Source organism: Balaenoptera physalus (genome assembly GCF_965194825.1).
Source record: "Balaenoptera physalus genome assembly, chromosome: 11".
Classification (NCBI taxonomy): domain Eukaryota; kingdom Metazoa; phylum Chordata; class Mammalia; order Artiodactyla; family Balaenopteridae; genus Balaenoptera; species Balaenoptera physalus.
In genome coordinates, this window is record NC_138896.1 from 26,883,497 (window position 1) to 26,905,114 (window position 21,618).

General features: G+C 43.6%; 2 protein-coding genes across 12 annotated transcripts in view; both read right to left on the reverse strand.

The window, feature by feature from the left end:
- The window catches only part of LOC309637314 (uncharacterized protein), a 537,821-nt gene extending 522,176 nt beyond the window's left edge, over window positions 1-15,645 (reverse strand). The window contains exon 1 of one of the 2 annotated variants that reach the window (XM_082411732.1): window positions 11,751-15,645. In XM_082411732.1, the coding sequence (XP_082267858.1) occupies window positions 11,751-11,788 (38 nt within the window). In that variant the 5' untranslated portion in view covers window positions 11,789-15,645. Of the gene's footprint in view, window positions 1-8,864 lie in introns of both variants that reach the window. The other variant, XM_082411731.1, reaches the window with a different exon arrangement.
- A 107-nt stretch (window positions 15,646-15,752) lies between these two features.
- The window catches only part of TFAP2B (transcription factor AP-2 beta), a 30,327-nt gene continuing 24,461 nt past the window's right edge, over window positions 15,753-21,618 (reverse strand). For 3 of the 10 annotated variants that reach the window (XM_082411688.1, XM_082411690.1, XM_082411685.1), the window contains 2 exons: window positions 20,019-20,278; window positions 15,753-18,951 (listed from right to left, as the gene is read on the reverse strand). In XM_082411688.1, coding sequence (XP_082267814.1) covers window positions 18,890-18,951; window positions 20,019-20,278 — 322 coding nt within the window. In that variant the 3' untranslated portion in view covers window positions 15,753-18,889. Of the gene's footprint in view, window positions 20,279-21,618 lie in introns of all 10 variants that reach the window. The other 7 variants (XM_082411689.1, XM_082411691.1, XM_082411686.1 and 4 more) reach the window with 4 other exon arrangements.

Here is a 21,618-nt window from a genome sequence, read left to right on the forward strand (position 1 = left end):
ATACACGGAACTCTTTATCAAAAGAAGTTTTCCTTTCTTTTTTTAAATGCATTTGTACCTCTAGGACAGAAGCTAACATATTTTATGAATATCATGGAAAAATAATAAAAATTAAAATACGATATGGCTATTACCAAAACCTAGAGAAGGGAAATAACACTGCACACAATTTCAACCATTTGATCATGACGTATTTTTAGATTAAAAAAATTATATCTGTGAACTCCAATAGTTTCCAAATTACCCTTTGATGACAGACTTCAGAGACTGAATCAATTGGGTTTTAGTAGCAGTAGGTACCAAGATACTGTGTTAATAGGAACAGTAAAGTGGTCCCTTCTTTTAACAACATCCTCTCCTTTTAACTTAATGCCAAATAAACACAACTCCTGGAATGAAGATTTAATAGGGGGGAAAAAGGGAAAATTTCTCAACAAATAATAGCAGCAGCACTTAAAGCACATGAGGAATTAAGATACATCTCTGCCACCAGATTAGTAATGAATAAATAGAGCCCACTAATTTTTACTGTGCTTGCAGTAAAACAGACCACACAGGCCTTCTCTTCTGGAATCTGTAAGTAGTGCTTTAAAATCCTTACATGGCTTTAGCACCTGTAATGACTTAGGATGTTCAGGGATCCCTAAAGGAAAAGGTACTCAGCATCTTCTTACACACACAGTTAAAAATAATTTCCTGACTGTTAGCTACTGTGACTCAGAGGACAGCTTCAGGCCCAAACATCAGGGGTATTATTTTCTAGTCACCTATTATCTACATTAGCCTTTTTTTTAATGTGACTCATCAATTACCCATATATAAATTCATCCTCCAGCCCTAATGATTGATATAAACGTTCCCCATCCATGATAACATAATTTACAGTACTAACTCCTTTCATCTACAATTCTGCATAGGTTTTTGACTTATACTAAGATCCCACATCACTTTAATTTTTCATATGGAATTCATTTCAGGAGCTGCACCCCGGGAACCCCTCACATGACATCTCATTTTCAGGACAATCTGTAAACACTATGACAATCTGTAAGCCAGCCTGATAGGAGGTTACGTTTACAGAGACCCCAAGGACCCGCTGCTGCTGAAGGGAGAATCGCTCTTACTGTGTTGCTGTTCCCCACATTCGTGATAGCTCCTGCTAACGGCTGTGTTCTGACTGATGCTGGCACAGAACGAACGCAGATACAGCAGAAACCACTCAGGTGGAGGCCTGGATAGCTGTACAGCCTTTAGTTCTCCGGGAGCAAGGCAGGGCTCAGCATGTTTATACAGAGGCAGAAACATCCCACATTCCCCCTTTCCAACCCCAAAATTCCCACTGTCATTGTACTATCCAGATGTGCCCTGTGTTACGACGGAAATTTGACAGTAAAAGTTTTCAGGAAAAGCCCCACGGATTCTGTGCATTTGCCACCCTTTCTTTCCTATAGCTCAATTCTAAACCTGCTAGTTTTAAAAAACAGGCATGTCTTTAAAGATTATGCTTTGGGCCTAGAACCTGTGTCATGGGAAAACTCACTGAGAACACCTGGAAGCACGGGTATATGACATATTCAACTGGGCATGAAACAGTTAAACAGTAAAAGCCTGTCAAGGCAGCCAGTGAACAGCTTTTAACCAAGGGCTGCTGATGTCATGGGGGGTCGTTGATAGCAAAACACAGGAAGTAACAATAAAGTAAATGACTTCTGAGTAGTGGGGGAGACTTTTTTTTAACTAGTGCTCAGCCTGAAGTTTGTTCTATTTCCCACCCTTAAATCCGAGAGAATCTTCAAAACCTTTCCATTACCACTGCAAAGAAAAGACATTTATTTCCAGGCAGCTATAGAATAACTAAACAAGTACCAAATGAGAGGCTAATCATATGTCCAGCATTAACATGAATCCATATAGTAGGAAATATGAAGCAAATAGCTAAAGCCATGAAAATCAGTACATAAGGAGTCTGCACTTCAAATGTTAAACTTTGTAGTAGAGGGACTAAGAATTCTCCATAATTCATATATCAGTCCTGACACAAATAAGTGACCAAGCCTACATGGGCCACTGTACGATGGAATGCATCAGCATGGGCCATGGATCAACGTGATACCAGGAGATAACAGAAAAAACAAGTGGCCAGACTTGAACCAGGGCAGTTTGAAACAGACCACTTGTCATGTGTATTATCCTTAGATTTGGGTTTGTCTAATGTTTCCCTGTGATCAAATTCAGATTATGCATTTTTTGCAAGATATCAAAGTCCATCGTGACAATGTAAGTGACATTTTCTTCTTCTCACAATATCACAACAGGAGGCGCATGGCCCTGATTAAGGCAGTGGAGGCCAGGTTTCTCCACTGATATGTTAAGAGGCTCCGCTGACTTCCTCCACTGATTTCCAGTTCAACAGCAACTCCATCACATTGTCAAAGGCACAAAGAATATTTAATTATAAATACTTCCCCTATATCCAAACAGGAAATAAGCTGAAATCATCATTTATACTTTGATTGAAAGTCATCCATGCCACATACTCTTTCACCTGTATATTTGTACTTAAATTTTTTAAATTTGTAGTAGAGAATTGAAAAACTTTGCCTGATGTCAGGGAAGTTTCTGGCATCAAAAATCAAGTAGAAGAGACCTTAGAGGGGAGAAGGCTTTTTTTGTCTCAAAGTCTTATTAAATGTCTGGCCGACTCTAATTTAAACATAATATTTTAGGGTTCTAAATATCAGGTTTTCTGTGATAAAGAATGGTGGTATTACTATGATCTCACTTGCCCATTCCTTAATTCATTCTTTATTTCTTATTTCTGTCTTTCTATCTTGCTTTCCTTTCTGTCCTTATATTCCCTTCATTCCTTCCTTCTGTGGATAATCATATAAGCTACTTTTTGTCTTCCTGTGCCCAAAGTACTGATGGCTAGATGCCAGAAAGCAGAGATATTTCTCAAAAATCAGTGCCCTCTCTTTCTCCTGTCCCACTGCCCTTGACCTGGACATATACCTCTCCTTAGGTGCTAGATGATTGGAAACAAACACATTTAAAATTCATCTAATTCATTCTTTCATTATTTACCTAAATTATCATAGTCGGATTGATAAGTGTGGTTTTCTGTTGTAGTTTAGAAGACTCTGGTGTGGCAGGATGTCCACTGCCAATTAGAAGGCTTCCAGAGAATGAGCTGAAAATTTCTTCGTTGCTTGTCACGGGACAAAGCTTATTAACTTTCCCTGACTTCCCTTTACTCAGCCAACTCTGTGCAGTTCATAATATTCCAGACAACTTGTGGTGGGGGTTAAATGAAACAAAATAGGTGAAGGCACACTATAAACTGTAATAAAGCTGAACAAATATAAATTATCGCTTTCATTACTCTTTTAGACAAAAGATTATCCTTTGAATTTGCTCAAGGCACCAGTCTGATACGCGTGCTTTTATGCACTGGTTCTGAAGATACCAATTAGAAGAAAAAGACATAGTCTCTCAACTGGAATGATAAAACTTCAAGACAGAAAAGTACATTAGATTTCCCCTAGGTATATCCTGGGAGTCCTACATCTAAAAATGAAGATTTGGTGGACTCAGTGATCTATTCAAAGGAGAAGAGGAAGAAGGAAAGGATGAAGATCATTTTCTACATCTATCTTTTATGTCTATTTGTCTATCTATCTATCTGTGAGAGACGAAGAGAGAAAGAGCAAGAGAGGAAAAGAGAAAGAGGGAGATTAAAAGAGAGAAAGAGTGCACATCTCGGCTTCACTTATTAAATCTCTCTCTGAAAAAAAAAGAGGAGGAGGAGGAACACCATGAAACAGAATATCCCCGGGCCTGGCAGGTCTGACTAAATACTCTGAGGATGTCTCATTAGTGGACCTGATTCTAATGCTACTTCTACAGGATACCTGATGACCCAGTGTCTACTGATGAACATTAATTGTTAAGTTGCTTTTTCTTCCCTAAACAAAGAGTCAAATGCATTGCCTGTGCTGTGGTTTCCTTAATGCCACTATTGTGCAGGGATTCACTCAGCAAGCTAGGGGAATAGCATGTGGATATTGAATACAAAGAGACAGTAGTTTCCAAATGCAGCCTCCAAAAGACAAGATCGTCCCTGCACCCTGCATGGGATGGAATGAAACTGTTTTGTCCAAAATTAAAAAGCCTGACCTGCGGGTCCTTAGAACAGAAAAAGATTTCCTATGAAGGTGACATCTGGATTCTCTCCTTGCTTCTGCTACTACCGCTGTTTTTACCACCATTTTCTGTATTCCCATTTCTTTGCTGCAACTGTCAAAAGTTAAGTTTGAAAATATTTTATCCAGCCCTCTTGCACTAAATTCGGGTGAGAGGGAAGTTTATGATTTCTCAAGAGGATATACTTTAAAAGGGTTTAAAGGCCCCACCATTTCTTCCAGAAATTTTAATAAGCATATAGAAATAGCCAGCTGGCTAATCCTGGGAATATCCCTTCTCCCTGTTCATTTTATAGAAAGATCCTGTGGTCAGGAAATATAAAGCTTTCAACACATTGACCACAGCTAGGATTATAGCCTCATATGGTAGAGCTTTTTTCCCACTGTCTTTTTCTGGGTGTTGGCAATATCCAGCCGTTCTTTCATGGGTGTCGAAGTCACCTTCACCCTTCACTCACCGGGGAGAACTTCAAGATTGACTGCACTAATGAGGGAGTCTGGAATTGAGACATTACATGTAAATCCATCAGTGTGATTAAACTTAGCATGCACACTGTGTATGCTCGGTATTTTCAAAGAGCCTGGCTATTAAATGGCTTCATATTTTTATACCTTTTGGCACCCTCATAAAAGGACTTAAGGAAACAGAATTTTTCCTCCACTGCTACAGATGGACTAAGGCAAATCTATGCTAAGAAGCTATAAAATAATTTGAAACGTCTCAGGTTCATTGGTAAATCAAGTCGGTAGCTCTGCAGAATATTTTTACATGTATAAAAATACATATATTAGTAAAGTTATAAGTGTATATAATAGCACATATATGGTGCAAAACCTGTTGAGTTGCAAATAAAGTAAAACCTCATTAATTCAGACTCACTTAAATCAGAATTTCTGACCTGACAAAGGTCTGGCTGAGCAGAAGTTTTCTTTACCATATCAATGGAGAAAAGACTTGCTGAACAATTGGCCAGTGTAAATACAGATTACAGGGAGAGTACATAAACTGTTTAAGAGAATACACTGTCTTTAGTATTCTTGAGCACTTGAGGAGCATCCATTTACATACAAATAACTGAGAGTATGCTTACAAAGCAATCTTATTATTAACCAGAGTACTCTAATTTCTGAAAGGATTCTTTAATTATTTCAAGTATACTTCTTCTGTATACTTGAAAGAGGTAAAGCTGCATCCTTTTAAAATATTCTATAGTTCCAACTTCTCACAAATGTATGCACCTTTTTGTCCAGTTGATATAAATTAGTATGTGTTAAAATATATATCATGCTATTATACAATAAAACACTAGCATTGTCGTTTTTGCGTATCAAGTTCTGTAACAAAATTTAGTACAGTATTTGTGAATTTCTGTGGTTCCTGTAGATACAGCCTCCTGTTAAGTATAGCAGTATGGAATGACAGAAAGAGCATGGACCTTATCTGCTCTCCGATTACCTGCAAGTTGAGCTTGGGTCTCAACCTGAGGCTAGGTTTCTCATCCGATAAAATCAAGAGAGGTGCTTTTGCATCCACTTTACATCTCAAACTTGTTGCGAGGACCAAATTACACGATGTTACTTAAGTCAATGAAAATACTTCATAAAGTGAAATGCAAATGTTACAACTATTTTATCTAAATAATGGATACTTTGATTTAGAAGGAAATGTTGATGAGGCATACCATATTAAGATACGCAGATATAAACTTCAAATTCATTATTACCTGAAAAATATACTATGTCCTAGCTTGGGGTGGAACTAGAGTAAAAGAAATTGAAACAATCTATAAATATCAATACAAACTCATTCTATTTACCATCTAGAGTGCATCATTAGGAGTTGAAACCACCAGGCATTTTAGCAATCTGTCGAAAACTTTTAGATTTTAAAAATCTGAGATACATTGTGTAGGTAAGGTTTAAACAAAAATTTCACAAATGTACAGGGTTTAGGAAACACAGGATGGATCAATGCAAAGCACAGATAAAACCATGTCCAAACCGAGAGCCCTTACAGCCTTGTGCACCTGCCCTAATCTAGCCAGGAACTAGCACAATGGCTGACACAGAGAAGGCACTCAACAATTATCTGTCATACTAAGATGCCTCTTGCCAACTATCAGATAACCCTAGATAGATCCACAAAGGCAGGGTCAACATACTTGCCTTCAAGGACTAAAGACTGTACATTTCACAGGTAAAAGCCCATGTCTGTCTTGTTACTGATGTGTCCCCAAATTCTGCAATTTAGTAATTGCTCAGCAAGTGTTTGTTGAATGAATGAGCAAGGACTACATGTTTCATGTAAGTTGATTAAGACATGGTCTTTACACTTGGAGTTTATCATATGAGGTGGCCAGGGAGAGACTTTCATAATAGGACAATGGGGAAGTGTCCTGTTATGAAGTTAGTGCTCTGAGAACATAATGCATTGATTTGTTATCCCAGTTGTACCTTAGAATCACCTGAGGATCTTTTGAAGCAATACCAGTGTCTCAGATCAAATAAATCAGAGGAAGGGGCTTGGACGTCAGTATTTTTTTTAAATTCTCTCTAGGTGATTTTAATGTGCAGCCAAGGTTGAGAACCCTGGGACAAGAAGCTAAAACAAGTAATTATAACAGGAGGTAAAGGAGTTAGGAAAGAAGTGTTTCTCAGATGAGGTGATATTTATGTTGGGTCTGTTTTCCCTATGATCCATCGAGCCCAGAAAAATGCTAAGATTTCTTCCCCTTCCAAATTTCCAACAGAGTCTCTCTTCTCTAGGGAGTATGAAGACCTGCTTCTCCCACACTGCTCCTATAGACTCTTCCAAGTTATAAATCTCAAGGACTGAAAGGGGCATCAGTGAGTCTTCAGAGTCCTAAAGTCACACCTCCCTGGAGGGTAAGATTCAATACCTCAATCTGGAGCAAGACTGGAATAAAAGGCAGAACAGAGACCTTGTGATTCTCAAATGGATGAACTGGCTAATAGTGTCCACTTTTCTTCACTTTGGGAGTTCTTCACATGTGGTCATATTAAAGGTGTGTGGTTTCAGATTTAATCATGACTGGCATGATCTGAGAAGTCAAAGCAGCATCTCTATCTGCCACAAGTTTCAATCATGTTCACACTGAGTTATGTTAACTTACACTTACTTTTATTTAAAATAAGTGAAGAACCTGGTCCACCACATTAGGAGGGAAAAACAAGGGAGTTCTTTATCTTATGAACCTGACCCTCCAATCCCAACTAAGTTGGAGGAACAATTTTCACCTTCTTTTTGTAACTAATACAAAACATTGTAATGCCAAGAGAGTATCTGTCGTAAGGGATCTGTCTTTAAAATACTGTACTTCAGTCCCATGGGATCAGAATTTTTTAAGGCCTCTTCTTCAAAACTACTGAAAGATATGTAGAAAAACAATTGGACACTTATTTAGCATAAAAACCAAAGTCCTAAGATCTTTTGTAGAGGAAAGAACACTTTGAAACTAAAGTTCTAATGGCAATCTGCCAGGAGCTACATGCATGAAACTGGACAAGCCATTCTCTAAGCATCTGTAAAATGAAGTGGTCAGGCTGATGTCGTTAAAAGAAACTTTTCCATGTTAACATTTTGTCCTACTTTAAATTCAACACACTGACAATAGTTTCCAAACGCATCCAAGGCAAGCAAGAGACTATCCTGAGGTAAGAAAAAGCCAAGCCTCCCCCTAGTGCTTTCAACATTTGTTTACAGATTTCTACATTAAAAATCATTTGAGGTTTGATCTCACCACCACCACCTTTGGACAGGGCCTTTTTTTGTCTCACTAAGTATCTTAGCACCAAGGCAGTTCTACCCTGACCAAGTTCTGAAGAATCCTGGAAGATTACATCTATATAACTTTTATGAGTATAGGCAGCCCATATGGACTTTACTGGTCCCTAGAAACTTCTTCCTACACAACTATGCTCATTTAAACGAAAGAGCTACAGCTCATGTGCTTTATTTCTCTGTGTAAGGTAGGCTGTATGTGAATAAAAGGAAGGGGCTGCGAGGCAGTAGAAGGCAACATACAAAAGGTACTGTTATAATTACTGTTTTCTGTCTCATCATACTTATTCAGGGACTATAAAGCAATGAATAAAAAGGATATGTGAGTAGAATGACAGGGTGGGTCAGTTCTAAAGACAGTCATACTTTCAGGCTCACCACCAGTGGATCCAACAGGTGTATTCAATACAACTGCATTTACAGATCTAACAGAGCTGGAAAGAATTTATGACCTCCATTGCCTGTGTAAACAACAAAAAAAAGGTGCTTCTGGGGGAACATAAACTTTCCCTTCACGTCTATATATTTCAGAGGCCCTTCTCTCATATTAATGAGATTTTAGATATTACCTATAGGATCTCTAAAACCCTTGCTATATGTATTTTTGTGGTCAGGTACTTATAAAGCCAAAGACTTGTCAAGGAACCAATTGGACAGAAAGGGAACTTAACGTGCATTTGATCAGCATCATGAATTATCTTATTAAACCAACCCAGGGTATGAATGACGGCAGGTCCAAAGGAGAATTAAAATCACCCACATCTTCCCCAAAGCTGAGAAGGGCCACAAAGGACCTAACTGATTATGAGGTTAGAAATTATGTTTTCAAGCTCCCATCTGGAGGCATGTTTGTTTCTTACCGTGTGAGTTTGCTCCTGAGTTCTTCAATGGTCTGTTCTGAAAGGGTGAGACTGACTGAAACAAATGCCTCTGTCTTCAGGACTTAAAAAAAAATCATTGAAAACAATGTAGGGATATAAATGTCTGTGCCCACAGCCAAGATAAAAAATGCAAAGTCTGGGCCACCTTGCCTTTAATTTTCTAACTGCTGTTTTGTAAGGCTGTGTCATGCTTCTCAGTTCAAACACGCTTTGGCTCTTTATTATTCATGGACCTTTTTCCCAGTCAGTGGTGTTGAATAATAAAACAGCCCAGGATCAAATGGGCCAATTCTCCACGCCTGACACCAACTGCTACTGTTCGCTGGGCTCTGCCAAGCGTTGCCTCTGATAATGAGTGGGATTTGGTTAAACAGTAAATTAATGAATAATGAAATATCCAGGTTGATCAGTTAGAGAGCACGCTTGCTTTGCCCTGGGCTAAACGCTTGGGGCAGAAATTACTCTCAAAAGGCACTTGCCTGGCTGCTGGTCTGGATAACTATTTTACAGCCTATTGCTTGACAGAATGCTGGGGAGGGGGGAACCAGTGGGGGAGAGGAAAGGAAGAAGGACAGAGTTATTAACAGCAAAAAAAAAAAAAAAAAAAAAAGAGAGAGGAAGAATAACCTAGTTATCACCTTGTAGGTTTCTAAACTGCATGTGTGAGAACAAAGTCACAAATATGATCTGGAGAAGTCTGAGTTCTAAAATTCCCAACACATGTTTAACATCAAGGAGGAATGATGAATGAAAACAGTCTTCTGTGTGTGCCTGTGCACATATGAGATTAAACGTAGAACGACTGCACTGCAGACGCATGTTCCTGTGTACGCGTTCGAGTGAGGACATGCGGAGAAGCCATCCAGTGTCTAGCTGACAGGAAAACAATACCCTCATGTTAAGGCTTCATCCTCTGATTCTTAGACATACCTCCTTGTACGAATTTTAGAATATTAAAAATAGGACTTTTCCAAAAACCTCCATTAGGAAAAATGTTTCACTGCAACTGAGATTCTATATCTGTGTGTGTACGTGCATGTGTGTGTAGTTTGTCACTTTTCAACTTTAACTTCACGCAAGAGTCTTAAATTGTTATGTAAGTTTATGCATGTATTAGTAATAGGTTTGCTCATTCAAGATCAGATACATGTTCTTTACAGGAAACAAGCTTTGAATCATCAAAAACCCACAGCAGAGTGCCACAGGGACGCCACATACTGAGAAAAACGTGTTATTTCACTCGATATTTGTTTTGGAAATGAATTTCTCTAATTGGTTATCTCTGGAATATCTTATTCTTTCAGAACTTGAGCCCCTTTCAAATGGCCTCAAGATGGGTGGACTTTGAAGTTTTACACAGTGGAAGCTGAAATACTTTTCAATAAATTAACATGTGGTGGGTGTTTGTGTTTTGTCAAGTTGTTTGGGTTTGGTTTGGTTTTAGTTTGTTCTTAGGTGCAAGAGAGAGAAGGGCTTTCACAAAAGTAGGGGGAAAGTGAGGATGTATTCAGGAACCTCATTAACTGTCCTCACAGCTGGAAGTAAACTCAGAACAGTGCTGGGGAGAAGTGGACATTATCTTCTTCTTCTGGTGCAGAGGTGACAAATGATAGGACTGTAAGAAAAAACTGTCCACAGCCTCAGCGAGAAAGGAGCAATATGATTTACCTAGAGCTTCAGTGTACACGATTACCACACTCAACTCCTCAGGGCCTACAAAGCAGCAAGGCCTACGGCTGCTACTCCCCTAGTTTCATACTGCAGAGCAGTATCATAAACAAAGTTTTTACCTCTCCACACCAGCATCCAAACCCCTCCCCCAAGAAAAAATAAAATGCTCTAATTGTCTTTATTACTTTCAGACACTAGCCACCAAACACAGATGTTCACTATTGAGAATTAAAGGAAGGGTAAAGGTCACAGGGACCCAGATCAGCTTGATCCTTCTTTGGACTATTTGACCCCATTGTCTAGAATGGCCCTTATCTTTGAAGCAGAAAAGAATATTTATATTGCACATAAAAGTGAATGAAATCATTCAGTGGGTCCATTTTGTTGGTAGGGCTCAGGCCTGTGCCGTACCCACCCCTTCCCTAACCCTAACCCTAACCCCTTCTTAAAAACAGCAAAAGGGAAAGTGCGTAAAACAACCCATAAAACAAGTCAACTGTGTTTCTGCCTCAAATCTTGGTAGTTTCCTGTCTTTAGGAATCTCTGGCCAAAAGAATTCTCTTGAATGCAAGAGCCCTAAAACCTAAAAACAAAAAACAAACAAACAACAAAAAAACATTTCCTGGGTTCCTTAACACATGGGACTCCCTTGGAAAAGAAAATTCACACTGGCAAATGTTTTGTTGTGGATGTTTTTGTAGTCCTGCTATTAGGGAATTCCCATACTTTGTGTGTGCGTGTGTGTGTGTGTGTGTGTGTGTGTGAGAGAGAGAGAGAGAGAGAGAGACAGAGAGACAGAGAGACAGAGAGACAGAGAGAGAGAGATAAAGCCCTAACTACAACCCCCTAAAAAGGTCTCATACCTTGTTTCTGGTAGAATCATTTATCAATGAGAATAACATATACACAAAATTCAACCTGGTCCAAGATTGATACTTTGATCTCAAAGTTAGCACTAGCACCTTTTTTGGGGGGCGGGGGCGGCGGGGGTTGTTGGTTAATGGAGCACTAAGATTTGGTTTGGTTTGACACTTGTTTTCTCTGCATTGACTGCCATTTTCCCAGCCATTTTGTATAACCCCTCCCCGCCCCTTCCCAAACCTACAAGGGTGGACAGTTTCCCAGTAAAACCCACTGCTGTGTAGAAACTATCTAAAATCCTGTTTCCTTGGAAACTCGGATGGTCGCACTCACTTTGCCCACTTGAACAGCCACCAGCCCTTCCAGGTCATCAGGTGTTTCCAAGCGGCCCAGCCTCTACTTGCGCATCCGGACGCCAGGTTCTAGCGTTCAGGACCTGATGGTTCACGCAGGGAGCGCTAGAACTCATTGGGTTGACTTGATCCGATCCTCCACCTCAGCCTACTTAGTGTTCGATTTGGGTCCGAGTTTCCCCAGAGACTTGCAAGCGTCCCTTCCACGCCTCTGTACCCCAGTGCTCATGTGCCAGCTTCTTTTCTCCAGTCATTTGATAAATGTCTGTACAAGAAGGAACATTTGACTGTTCCAGAGGTCAGATTCTGACCTCCCCAGCATATTCTACGCAAACACGCCCTGGACGGGCCCTCCTCCCAGTAAAACGCGTGGGTTAATGACATCTGACAGCCACATCCTTGAAACGTTTGCTAATACGTCCGCGAACAGGTACGTCCCGGATGTTAACTGGTGGTCCAGACACAGATGACTGCCAGGGCTGCCCTCCGAGCGGCCTGGGCAGGTCACGGTTTGCTAAGTCCATTGGCTATTGTGCTGCTTTTTAAAAATTTTAAAGAGCATTTTTATGCTGAGGCCTCTCCCGGCAGCATGCGTGACCCCTATTTGAGTCTGGACGCCTCTCGCCTGAGTCAGCTCCAGAAGGCTGCAGCCCGTCCGAGAAAACAGAAAAAGCGAAAAGCAGCAGAGTGGTTAGGAACAAATAGGTTCCGAACAAGTGGGCCAAAAATCGCCGCTTGACCTTGCTAGTTTGAGACCAGCGGCAGCGTAGAACGTGTTGAACTTGTGTGACAAAAACTCTCCCTCAATCTCAGCATAAACAGTTTGAAAAAAAAAGAAAAAGAAAAAGGTTGCCCACGCGGCACCGGTTTGCAAACTTGACCTCAAGGGCGCGCAGCGAAAGGCCTGACGCGCGGACCGCGCCCTGGGTAGTCGCTGGGCCCGAAGTTACGCCCCGGGGCGCCGCGGCGCGTGCGTGCGTGCGCGTGCGTAGGCGTCTGCGCGTGCGCGCTCGTTGACGCTCGGCCCAGCCACCCGGAGAGCGTGCCTAGTCGCGGGCCGGGGCGCTGCGTGCGTGCGCTCCGCGCGGGCAGGGGCGGCTCACGCGCGATACGTACGCACGCAGACTGGGCCGGGGGTGTGAATGGCTCAGCGCTGGTGCCCAGTCTCCGCGTTGCTGTCCGCGGCTGCGTCCTGGAAACGTGAGAAAAGGCGGTGGGAGTGCTCCAGCCTGTGACCTGGGGTAGGGACCCGTGCCAAGAAAGTGGACCCGGGGAGACGTTTGACTGACCTCGCCCTCAGGAAGCGCTGGGATTATTTATGAGGCCTGATTTAAAAGTAGTGGCTGCCAGGGAAGTGAAAAAGGAGCTCACCCCAAGCTATGAGAGAAGTTATAGTCGTAAGAATGCTGTTTATGACGGTATAAATCAATGTGGAGCTTGTGATGGGAAATAACGGAGAGCATGAGTTTGGGATAGACACAAGGAAACAAAGTCAAGAAGGAAAATTGAGTTTTCGCCCTCCGTGTTCTGCCCCCGCTCAGTTCCTCCTTTCCAAGGCGCCCACGATTCCTGCAGGGAAGCTGCGGAGGGGTGAGCCCACCCCGTGGCGGGTCGGGTCGGCTCGGGTCTTCCCCAAGTTGAAACGAAGCTTGTTAGAGGGCGAGGAAATACATGTAAATAAACAACTCAGAAGATTTATGGGAAGGAGTTCAACTTTATAGGACTGTATTTATAGAGCCATTGCTGGCTCACTTATAAATAGATTAATGGGAAGCTAAAATTAATGGACTTGTGAGCTGCACGTTTAATTTCTGAGGCATCGACATGACAGACAACCGACTTCGAAGTCCACGCATGGAAGGCAGCCTGCGTCGGGAGTCATGAGCGCCCCCAAGAAGACACACGTCCCATCGGGCCAGTATATCTCTGGTGGCTCTAAGCTCTGGCTGCCCGGGGTCCCTGGGAAAGGACCCCATGGGACTGTTTTTGCAAATGAAGAGAAAGAATGTGGCCTCATAAAAAAATAATCGGCTCTTCTTCTCCTAGCATTATTTTTAATCAGGGCCCATAAGCCGCTAATGCGGGCGGGCGAGCAGGCGGGCTTCTTGGCCACTGGAAGACGCGCACCTGGGCTGGCTGCCTCCAGGTCACCTCCTCCAAGGTCACCCAGCGTCCCCGCGCTGGGCCTGTGGTCAGGGTCCACGGCCTAGCGGTTCCAGCTGCCGTTCTTTCCTTACTGCTTCTGCAGCCTGGTTAAGACAGTAACAAAAAGGCCGGCGAGAAGCTGTAACTAGCAGCCCAGGGCCATTTTGTTAGGCAAGGCTCTCTCTGGCTTCCTATCTTTCCTTCCCTCTCCTCAAGTTCTTTCCTCACATTCAGGCCCCTCAGGACCTTGAGTTTGGGGTAGTAAAGGTGACTGTCTCAGATCCTTGTCAAATAGTGGTGGAAAGAGGAGGTGGTGTGGAATTTACCTATGGAATAATAGATGGAAGGTCTGTTTCTCCAGAGCTGGTGTTAACCCTTCAGTAGGAAAACTTGCCATAGGATATGGAAATTTGTATAAATTTGTATACCTTTGTATAATCCTTTGTATAATCCTAGTGGTAACCAACCCTTCACTCTCCAAAAAGCAAATGAAAAGGAAACTCAATGTAAAACATTTGAGCCAGAGACAAAGGCATATACCTATTTTCTTTCTAGATAAATGGATTGCATGCCCTCTTAATCACACTTCCCTTGTGTTTTTTTTCTTCCTTCTACTTCCCTTCCCTTTATGATTCACTCATTTATAATTCTAGCCATGATACCCCCCCCTTTTTTAATTAATAGGGAAGCCAAGAAGTGGAAAATCTCACATAAAGCAGATTCCATTGTCCTTTCTGTCTTTCCCTATAGGGAAGTCCAACTGGGAATGAGTCACCTGAAAAACAGAAAATTGATATGGGAGGCATATTACTAATTACCTGAGTGCCAACTATATGCTAAGCACTCTCCTAAGCCAGGGTTATCGAGATTTAATTTGCCAGTTATCCTTAAATGTATATACATGTTTCTGTTCCTGCTTTTTATAATTAAACTAGACAATGTTTGAAAGGACCTTAGGAGGCCCACATTTTACAGATAAAGACTTTGAGGTCCAAAGAGAAACAGTGACTCGTGCAAACCGTTTAACAGCTTGGACGGATTTACTTTCCTAGCCTCAGGGAAGACACCCAAGCCTTGGGATGAAATACAGATTGAGAAGATGTTTGATCACTGCAGCCCATTAGGGCTGGGCTGCAGCCCATTAACCCAAATGAGAAAAGCTCTGGCTTCCCTGGGCATCCTCTGAGCCTAAGGTAGGAAACCTCCTAAGACAGCCTCTTTCCTCCTCTGGTCAAGGGAGCTTTTCCTCATTCGTTTACGGAAGGCCTTGCACTGCTGGTGAGGTCAGGGTTGGGTTCAGTCCTGAAATGAGCCAGTTAACTCCCCCAGATCCCAAGGTATGGGGGTGCAGGAGCCCATACCTGGCCCTGTGGGCTTCTCTCCTGCACCATCTCCATCAAAGACATCATGGCAGAATGCCATCCCACTAGCAACATGAAGGGAGCATCATCTTTGACTTGGACCCAGAGGCCCTTCGTTCCTGGGACACGGAGTCTTTTAATAACCTGGGAAGTAAGTAATTTGACAACCTCATTTTTTTAAAGGGCAATATAAACCAAGAGATGCAGTTAACATGAGCTTTTATTGCAAATCCAGGTAGAAATAGGAGAGAAGAGTGTCAATTTGGAATTTTAAAAAATCAAAAACACCTTCTAGTGAAAACAAAAGTGTCCATTTTTCTAGGAAGCAAAATTTATTGTATTTATTGTAAGGAAAACACTGCCTGTGTTTCAATGATTGGGGGGGGACAAAAAAAAATTCTTGGCAATAATTTTTTTCTGTCTGTAGAATTAAACAATATCTATACTCAAGAAACTGAAGATGAAAACACAACAAAAACACAACAATCTTTTTATTTATGTAAATCAGGTCAACACTGGACAATAAACCAATTTCTACCCATTACCATAACAGCTTGTCTATAAAGAACAGAAAAATTCAGATAGGATTCTACCTAGGGTCAAGCGGTTTGTTTTTTTTTTTAACCACCCATTCACAGAGGTATAGATTCACAGATAAATAATCCCAAACTACCTGCTCGCCATATTTACACATTCCCATTAAATTAACCATAAATAAATATATACAAACTTAACATGGATACCCTCCAGAGCTCTTCTCGTGAAGAGTCAATAGATTGATATTTCTCGATTGTGTGTCAAAAACAATGTTAGTGAATTAGAGACGAACTCAACAGAGGAGTCGATTTTGGCATTTCAAGAAGAATAGTGTTCATTCTACTTTTTAAAAGAAAACAAAACGAATTTTTTTTTTTAACCTGATCATTTAACATACATCGGCACAGGAGGGGAAACACTGTTTGGGCTCTTGAGGCAACATCAGATGGTTTAAGGTTATTTCCTTTCCACAGAATGTATTACGCATACAGGATATCAGATGTGAGGACAAACTCCCTATAAACACTCTAAGTAGGAACGAGTTGCCCTTTTAAGTAAGGCTTTGTACCGGAGGAACAGTGTGTAGATAAGTTTGGGGTATTTCAGGTTTTCCATTCGACCGAAGTTTTCATAGGATATAAAATAGTTGCTTGAGAGAAAGTGGTTTCCTTGGCCAAAGAAAATAAAACAGCCAGGTCTTTGAAAGGTTCTTCAGTTCTTTATGTAGGGGTGGAGAAAGCTAAGGATGTGGTGCCAGAGAGAAGGGAAAAAAAAAAAAAGCAAGCTAACTAGGGGAGAATCCTCGGCCAGAACAGCCCTTTTTTTCTCTGTTTTGCTTCCAGGAGAGCCACAATATGTGTAAGAGGAGGCAGGACTGGACACAGAATGGTCAGGAGACCTTTAGAACCTCCAAAGGAACTTGCAAAGTGGAAAGTGTGAGGGCAACGCTGCCACGTCCTGACTCTTGCTTTCTACCTTTAGCTCTTTTGGTTTGGGACCGGGCACTTAGGAGGGGGCACGCGGCTTGGATACAGTGTCTTAAGAGTGCGGGGGTGGGGGTGGGGGGAGAGCTGCAACTCACCTGTTTAGTTTGAAAACAAGACTCAAAGGGGCTTGCTTTAAACGTTTCCCTTGACTTAAAAGGCAAACTCTTGAGTTAATCCCACTGTTTATTGATTTATGGGCCCAAGGAAACCAAATCTTTTAATAACTCAATTATCAGATAAACGTAGCAGGCCTGGCTAACGAAAGCAAGGGGGCGGGGGTCGTACAGGAAAGGAGAAGTGAGGGAGGGAGAGGGGGCAGTGGGTTCTCTCCACGTTGCGTGGAGGCGGGGTGCGGGGGAGAGGTGCTAAGCGCTCTGCTCAGACCGGGCGCCAAGGGAACGCACGGAGGAGGGCGAAGGGCGACGAAGGAGCCTGCGTAGCCCAGTAAGACAATTCCTACCCCATCACCCGCCTTTGGGAGCCTGAGGGTGGAGAGATTGCGTACCGGCAAAGGCGGGGGAAGCTTCCGATCCCCTGGACATTTCTAGGCCACTGGCCCTCGGGAAGCTGGCGCCCGGGGCGGCCGCTGGCAGCAAGGGGCTCGGGCAGCGCTGAGACCCCTCCCGCCTGCAGCCCGCGGGGCGCCGCCCCATTACCTACTGGAGCACCGGGCTTTCTCGGTCGCCTTAGCCCTTAGGGTGAGACCGAGAGCGGGAAGGGCCCGCGCGGCCCGCGGCCCCTCCAGCGGCTGATTCTATGTCCTCAACACGACTGGGCGCGAGTGGCCCCCACGCTCTCGGGACCTGCACAGTAAGAGCAAGGCGCGTCCATCGCGTCTCTCGCACGTCACACGCGTGGGGCGCGTTGCCCTGCAAGGAAAGGAGACGATGGTTTTCAGTGCGGTTTCTCCCGGCCTTTGACAATCAGAATACGTCTAATGCAAGCGGCCAGGCCCTCGGACAAAGGCGCAGGCTTCTGAGCTGGGAAGAGATGGAGTGTCTACACGCTCCCTGAGGTCTAGTTACCGGCCTTTGCACTCCTATCAGCTCATCTATGGCTGAGCCCTGCACACCCAGAGGCCCCCAAAGAAGCTGCCGTGGATGGGCTGGGGTCTGACATCAGCCGTTGCTTGGGCCCTCCTGGTGGCCTGAAACCAGCTCCCTAACTCCCCCCCTCATAAAAATGTCAGTGCAAAACTCAGCAGGTTCCTAAATCCGACCCTCTAACCTCCCTCCTCCCCAGGCCAAGGCCCATGAGGCGGCAGACCTGAGAGTCCCCGTGGGTCCTAACTGTAAATCCTGCAGAACAAACCTCTGGATCTTTATCTTCAAGGGATGCTGCAAAGGTCCTAATGCCTACTTTGTTTAAAGAGATGCGTTCATGCACACTCTATTTAGAGACCTAGGTCATCCACTCCTTCGCCCCTGGGGATTTCCCACTGCTTTGGGGACGGTGAGAACAATGGGTTTCAGATCTTATTTCAAGATAATACTCAGGTGAAGCCCAAGAAAGGAGCAGGGCTGCCAGAAGTGAGAGATATTAAATGTATGAAACTTTATCCACTGGGAATAGTCCCAGTGTATCCAGACAGTAACATTCAAAGCTGAAATACATCTCCTTTCACTTTGCATTATTTTACCATTATTGCCCAAAACAAGTGCACGTCTGGGAGGGGGAAAAAACGCCTCATTCATAAAGCATCTTGTAAGAAAGCAATTGTTGCTGAAACACGGGAGCTTGCACTACCCCCCTCCCCACGACCACTCGACCACTAGCAAAGCTGCTGCTTTCCCCACAATCGCCAAAGAGCCCAAGGAAATGGAATCCGTTTTAAAGGCAAGGCAATAATGTTAAAATACTGGGCTCCAAGAACACTTACTCCTCTCCCCTAAAATTCATTTAGCAGCTCCCCACTTCCCCGGAATTCTGTGTTGAGGTATCTGTTAGCAACTAGACTCAAAGCTGCTTCAATCTCTTATTGGCCACTTTCTAAATTATTCCCTTTGAGCTTCTTTAAAGAAGTGCACCTGCAGAATTCTGACACACAGGCTTTGATTAAAAAGGGATCGCATTTTTTTTTTCTCTGTACCTTATAGATTGTGTAGGAAGCCCAAGTCCTCTTTGAAGAAGCTCATAAACCATGCGGGCAAAGCTTTGGAAAACAGAAGAGAATGAAATGGTACATACCCCTCCGAAGGAATTACATACTAATCAACGTATTCATATTGTGTTTGGGTTTTACTATTGTTCTTAAAATTGGTAGATGACACAAATATGATAACAAATGCAAGATGCTCTGTAGGCAGATGCTGGCAAGGCTGGGAACTAGTAACGTTTCGGAAAAGAACTGATGAGTCTGAATCAACTTATTGGTCCGGATTTTCCTCGGCCGCGGGAGCCTCTCCTCGGCCAGCCGGCCCGAGAGCTGCAGCCACCGCCTGCGTCCCCGAGGGCCTCCCGCCCCGCCCGCCCTCGCCCTCCCTAATTAAGCAAAGGGCCCGGGAGTTGGGCCCCCTTGAGTTAAGGACACAGGGCGGGGCGGGGGCGGGGTCACCGAGGGGACCGCAACAGTGCACCAGAGGGCTAACCACACGCCTTTTCATCCCGGAAGATTCCCGTGACAGCCGGAGGGAGGGAGGGCAACGTAGAAAAAGGGTGGCTGGGAGAGGGGCGAGGTGAGGTGGAAGGACGGGGACTGCCAGAGAGTTTCCTAAAAATATATTAAAAATTTAAAAAGTTCGTGCGTCTCAGTCAACCAGCTCTCAAAGCACTGACACCGACAAGGTTTCTCCGATTTTCTTCCAATAAGTTAGAGTTTTCTCACGTTTAGTCTTATGTTTATTTTCCAAAGGGAAAAAAAAATCATGGTTTTCTTTTTATTATCAGTATTACTAAGCTCGAAAGAACCGAAGTGGAAAATCCGGACGGTTGTCTCCAAGTGTATCTTGAAATAGACACTGAGAACCGATACTGTTGCTCCGTGGTACGCCTCAAGTTTTTTTTGTTTTTTTTTTTTAAGTTATTTAGCTTTGTTTTTTTTTTTAAACTTTGATTGTATGTGTATTCTACCTAATATAATTCTTCCAAAGCCAATCCAATATTTTTAAAGCTAAAATTAAATTTTTTTCTGTTTTCCTTTTGTATTTAAAACATTTTTCCTTTTTTTTTTTTTAATTTTTCATTTCCTGTGTTTCTCCTCCTTGTCGCCAGTTTTACTACCTGGGCCTTCCCCAGACGTGTGCCTGTTAGTGGTGGTGTTGTTCAAGAACATCTTGTCCATGCCTTTGAGCGCCTCGGTGAGATAGTTCTGCAGGGCCGTGAGCGCGGCGCAAATGGCCGGGGCGCCGAAGCCGTGCGTGATGAGGCTGAAGTGCGTGAGGCAGCTCTGGATCCCCGGCTCCAGGATGGGGCTGGGCCGGCTGTTTCCGATCGGCGTCCGGTCCTGAGCCAACAGATCCGTAAATTCTTTACAAAGTTGCCTGCAAAGGGGCGGGAGAGGAACAACAACAATAAGAAAGCAAAACAACAACAACAAAAAACACCCTGAGTGTCGTTGTCATTGACATTCGAAAGGAGACGCTCACACGAGCCCAGAGGCGCCCGGTCACCGGAGAGCCGGAGAGCGAGGCTAATGTGGGCGATTCCGCTCTGTTTCCTTTCCCAGCGTTCTCCCTTCTAGAGCAGCTGGGACTGGAAGGAAAGCGGGGGTGGGGACTTTAGGCACCCCTTCCATCCCAAAGCCTGGCCTTTTCCCCCACCCCCCCACCCCCGCCCGTCTTTCCCCCTTCATTCCAGTACTGCATAAACCCCGCTTTGGGAAATGTGCTAGGCTTTAGCGTTTGATTTGCAGTCTTCAGTAATTTTTAGCTCTTACCTGACAGTTCCTCTAAAAGCCCTTTCCCCCTCCTCTCCCCTGCCTCTCCAACCTCTTGGTGATCAGACTCAAAAAGCCGGGAAAGAGTTAGGGCCCTGGGCCACAAGCCTGTCCCTGGCACAGAAGCAGATTGCTGGAGCCTTGCATGGCCCAGGGCAAGCAACTGTTTATTCCAGGAGAGAATGCTGATTCCATTCAAAGCAAAAAGCTGTTTACCTGCAGTATTTGAGAAGGGAAGTATTCCCACCACCACCACCCCCCTCCTTTTTCCCTTTCTTTTAAAGTATAGGCTACCGAAGATCTTTGTACAACAATATTGTTGTCCATATAAAAGGATTCCCACATTGTTTAAATAAAACCTAAAGGTAGATGGTTAAGACTCCAGGGAGGGTAGATTTCTATTGCTGAAGGTTTTTATTTCAAGGCACTGACAATTTAGAGGAATCTCCCAGCCTTAGAAATCCTGCGTGCCTAACTATGGACTAAACTTATTTGAGAAATGTTTAATATAGGAGGTGGACAAAAGGATTTTAGCCCTGAAGGTCCAATGGCTTGGTTCACCTTGTGGTCAGAGGTATGGCATCCCAAAGGTCATAGCCTTTCACAGGCTGGCAGACTTCTCACCAGGGTGGTGAGAAAAGGAAAACTACAGAACGCCAATCACAGGCCTCCCTGGGATAGTCTGACACTTGGTGACACCTGGCCTGGCCAACAGGTGAATAGGGCAGATACCTGGAGGCCCATGTCAGTGACCCTGGGGCACCTTTTCCCAGGGGATTACTCCCAGGAGGAGAAATGGCCGAATTAGACGGAGAATACCTCCTCCCCAACCTGCAGCAGCCAGAAAAGGTGTTTGGTTTTAAGGCTGATGGGTAGAGGACATTACCAGGCATCCTCTCACTACTCGTTTCGCTGTTCGAAATGCATACGTACATCCTTCCAACC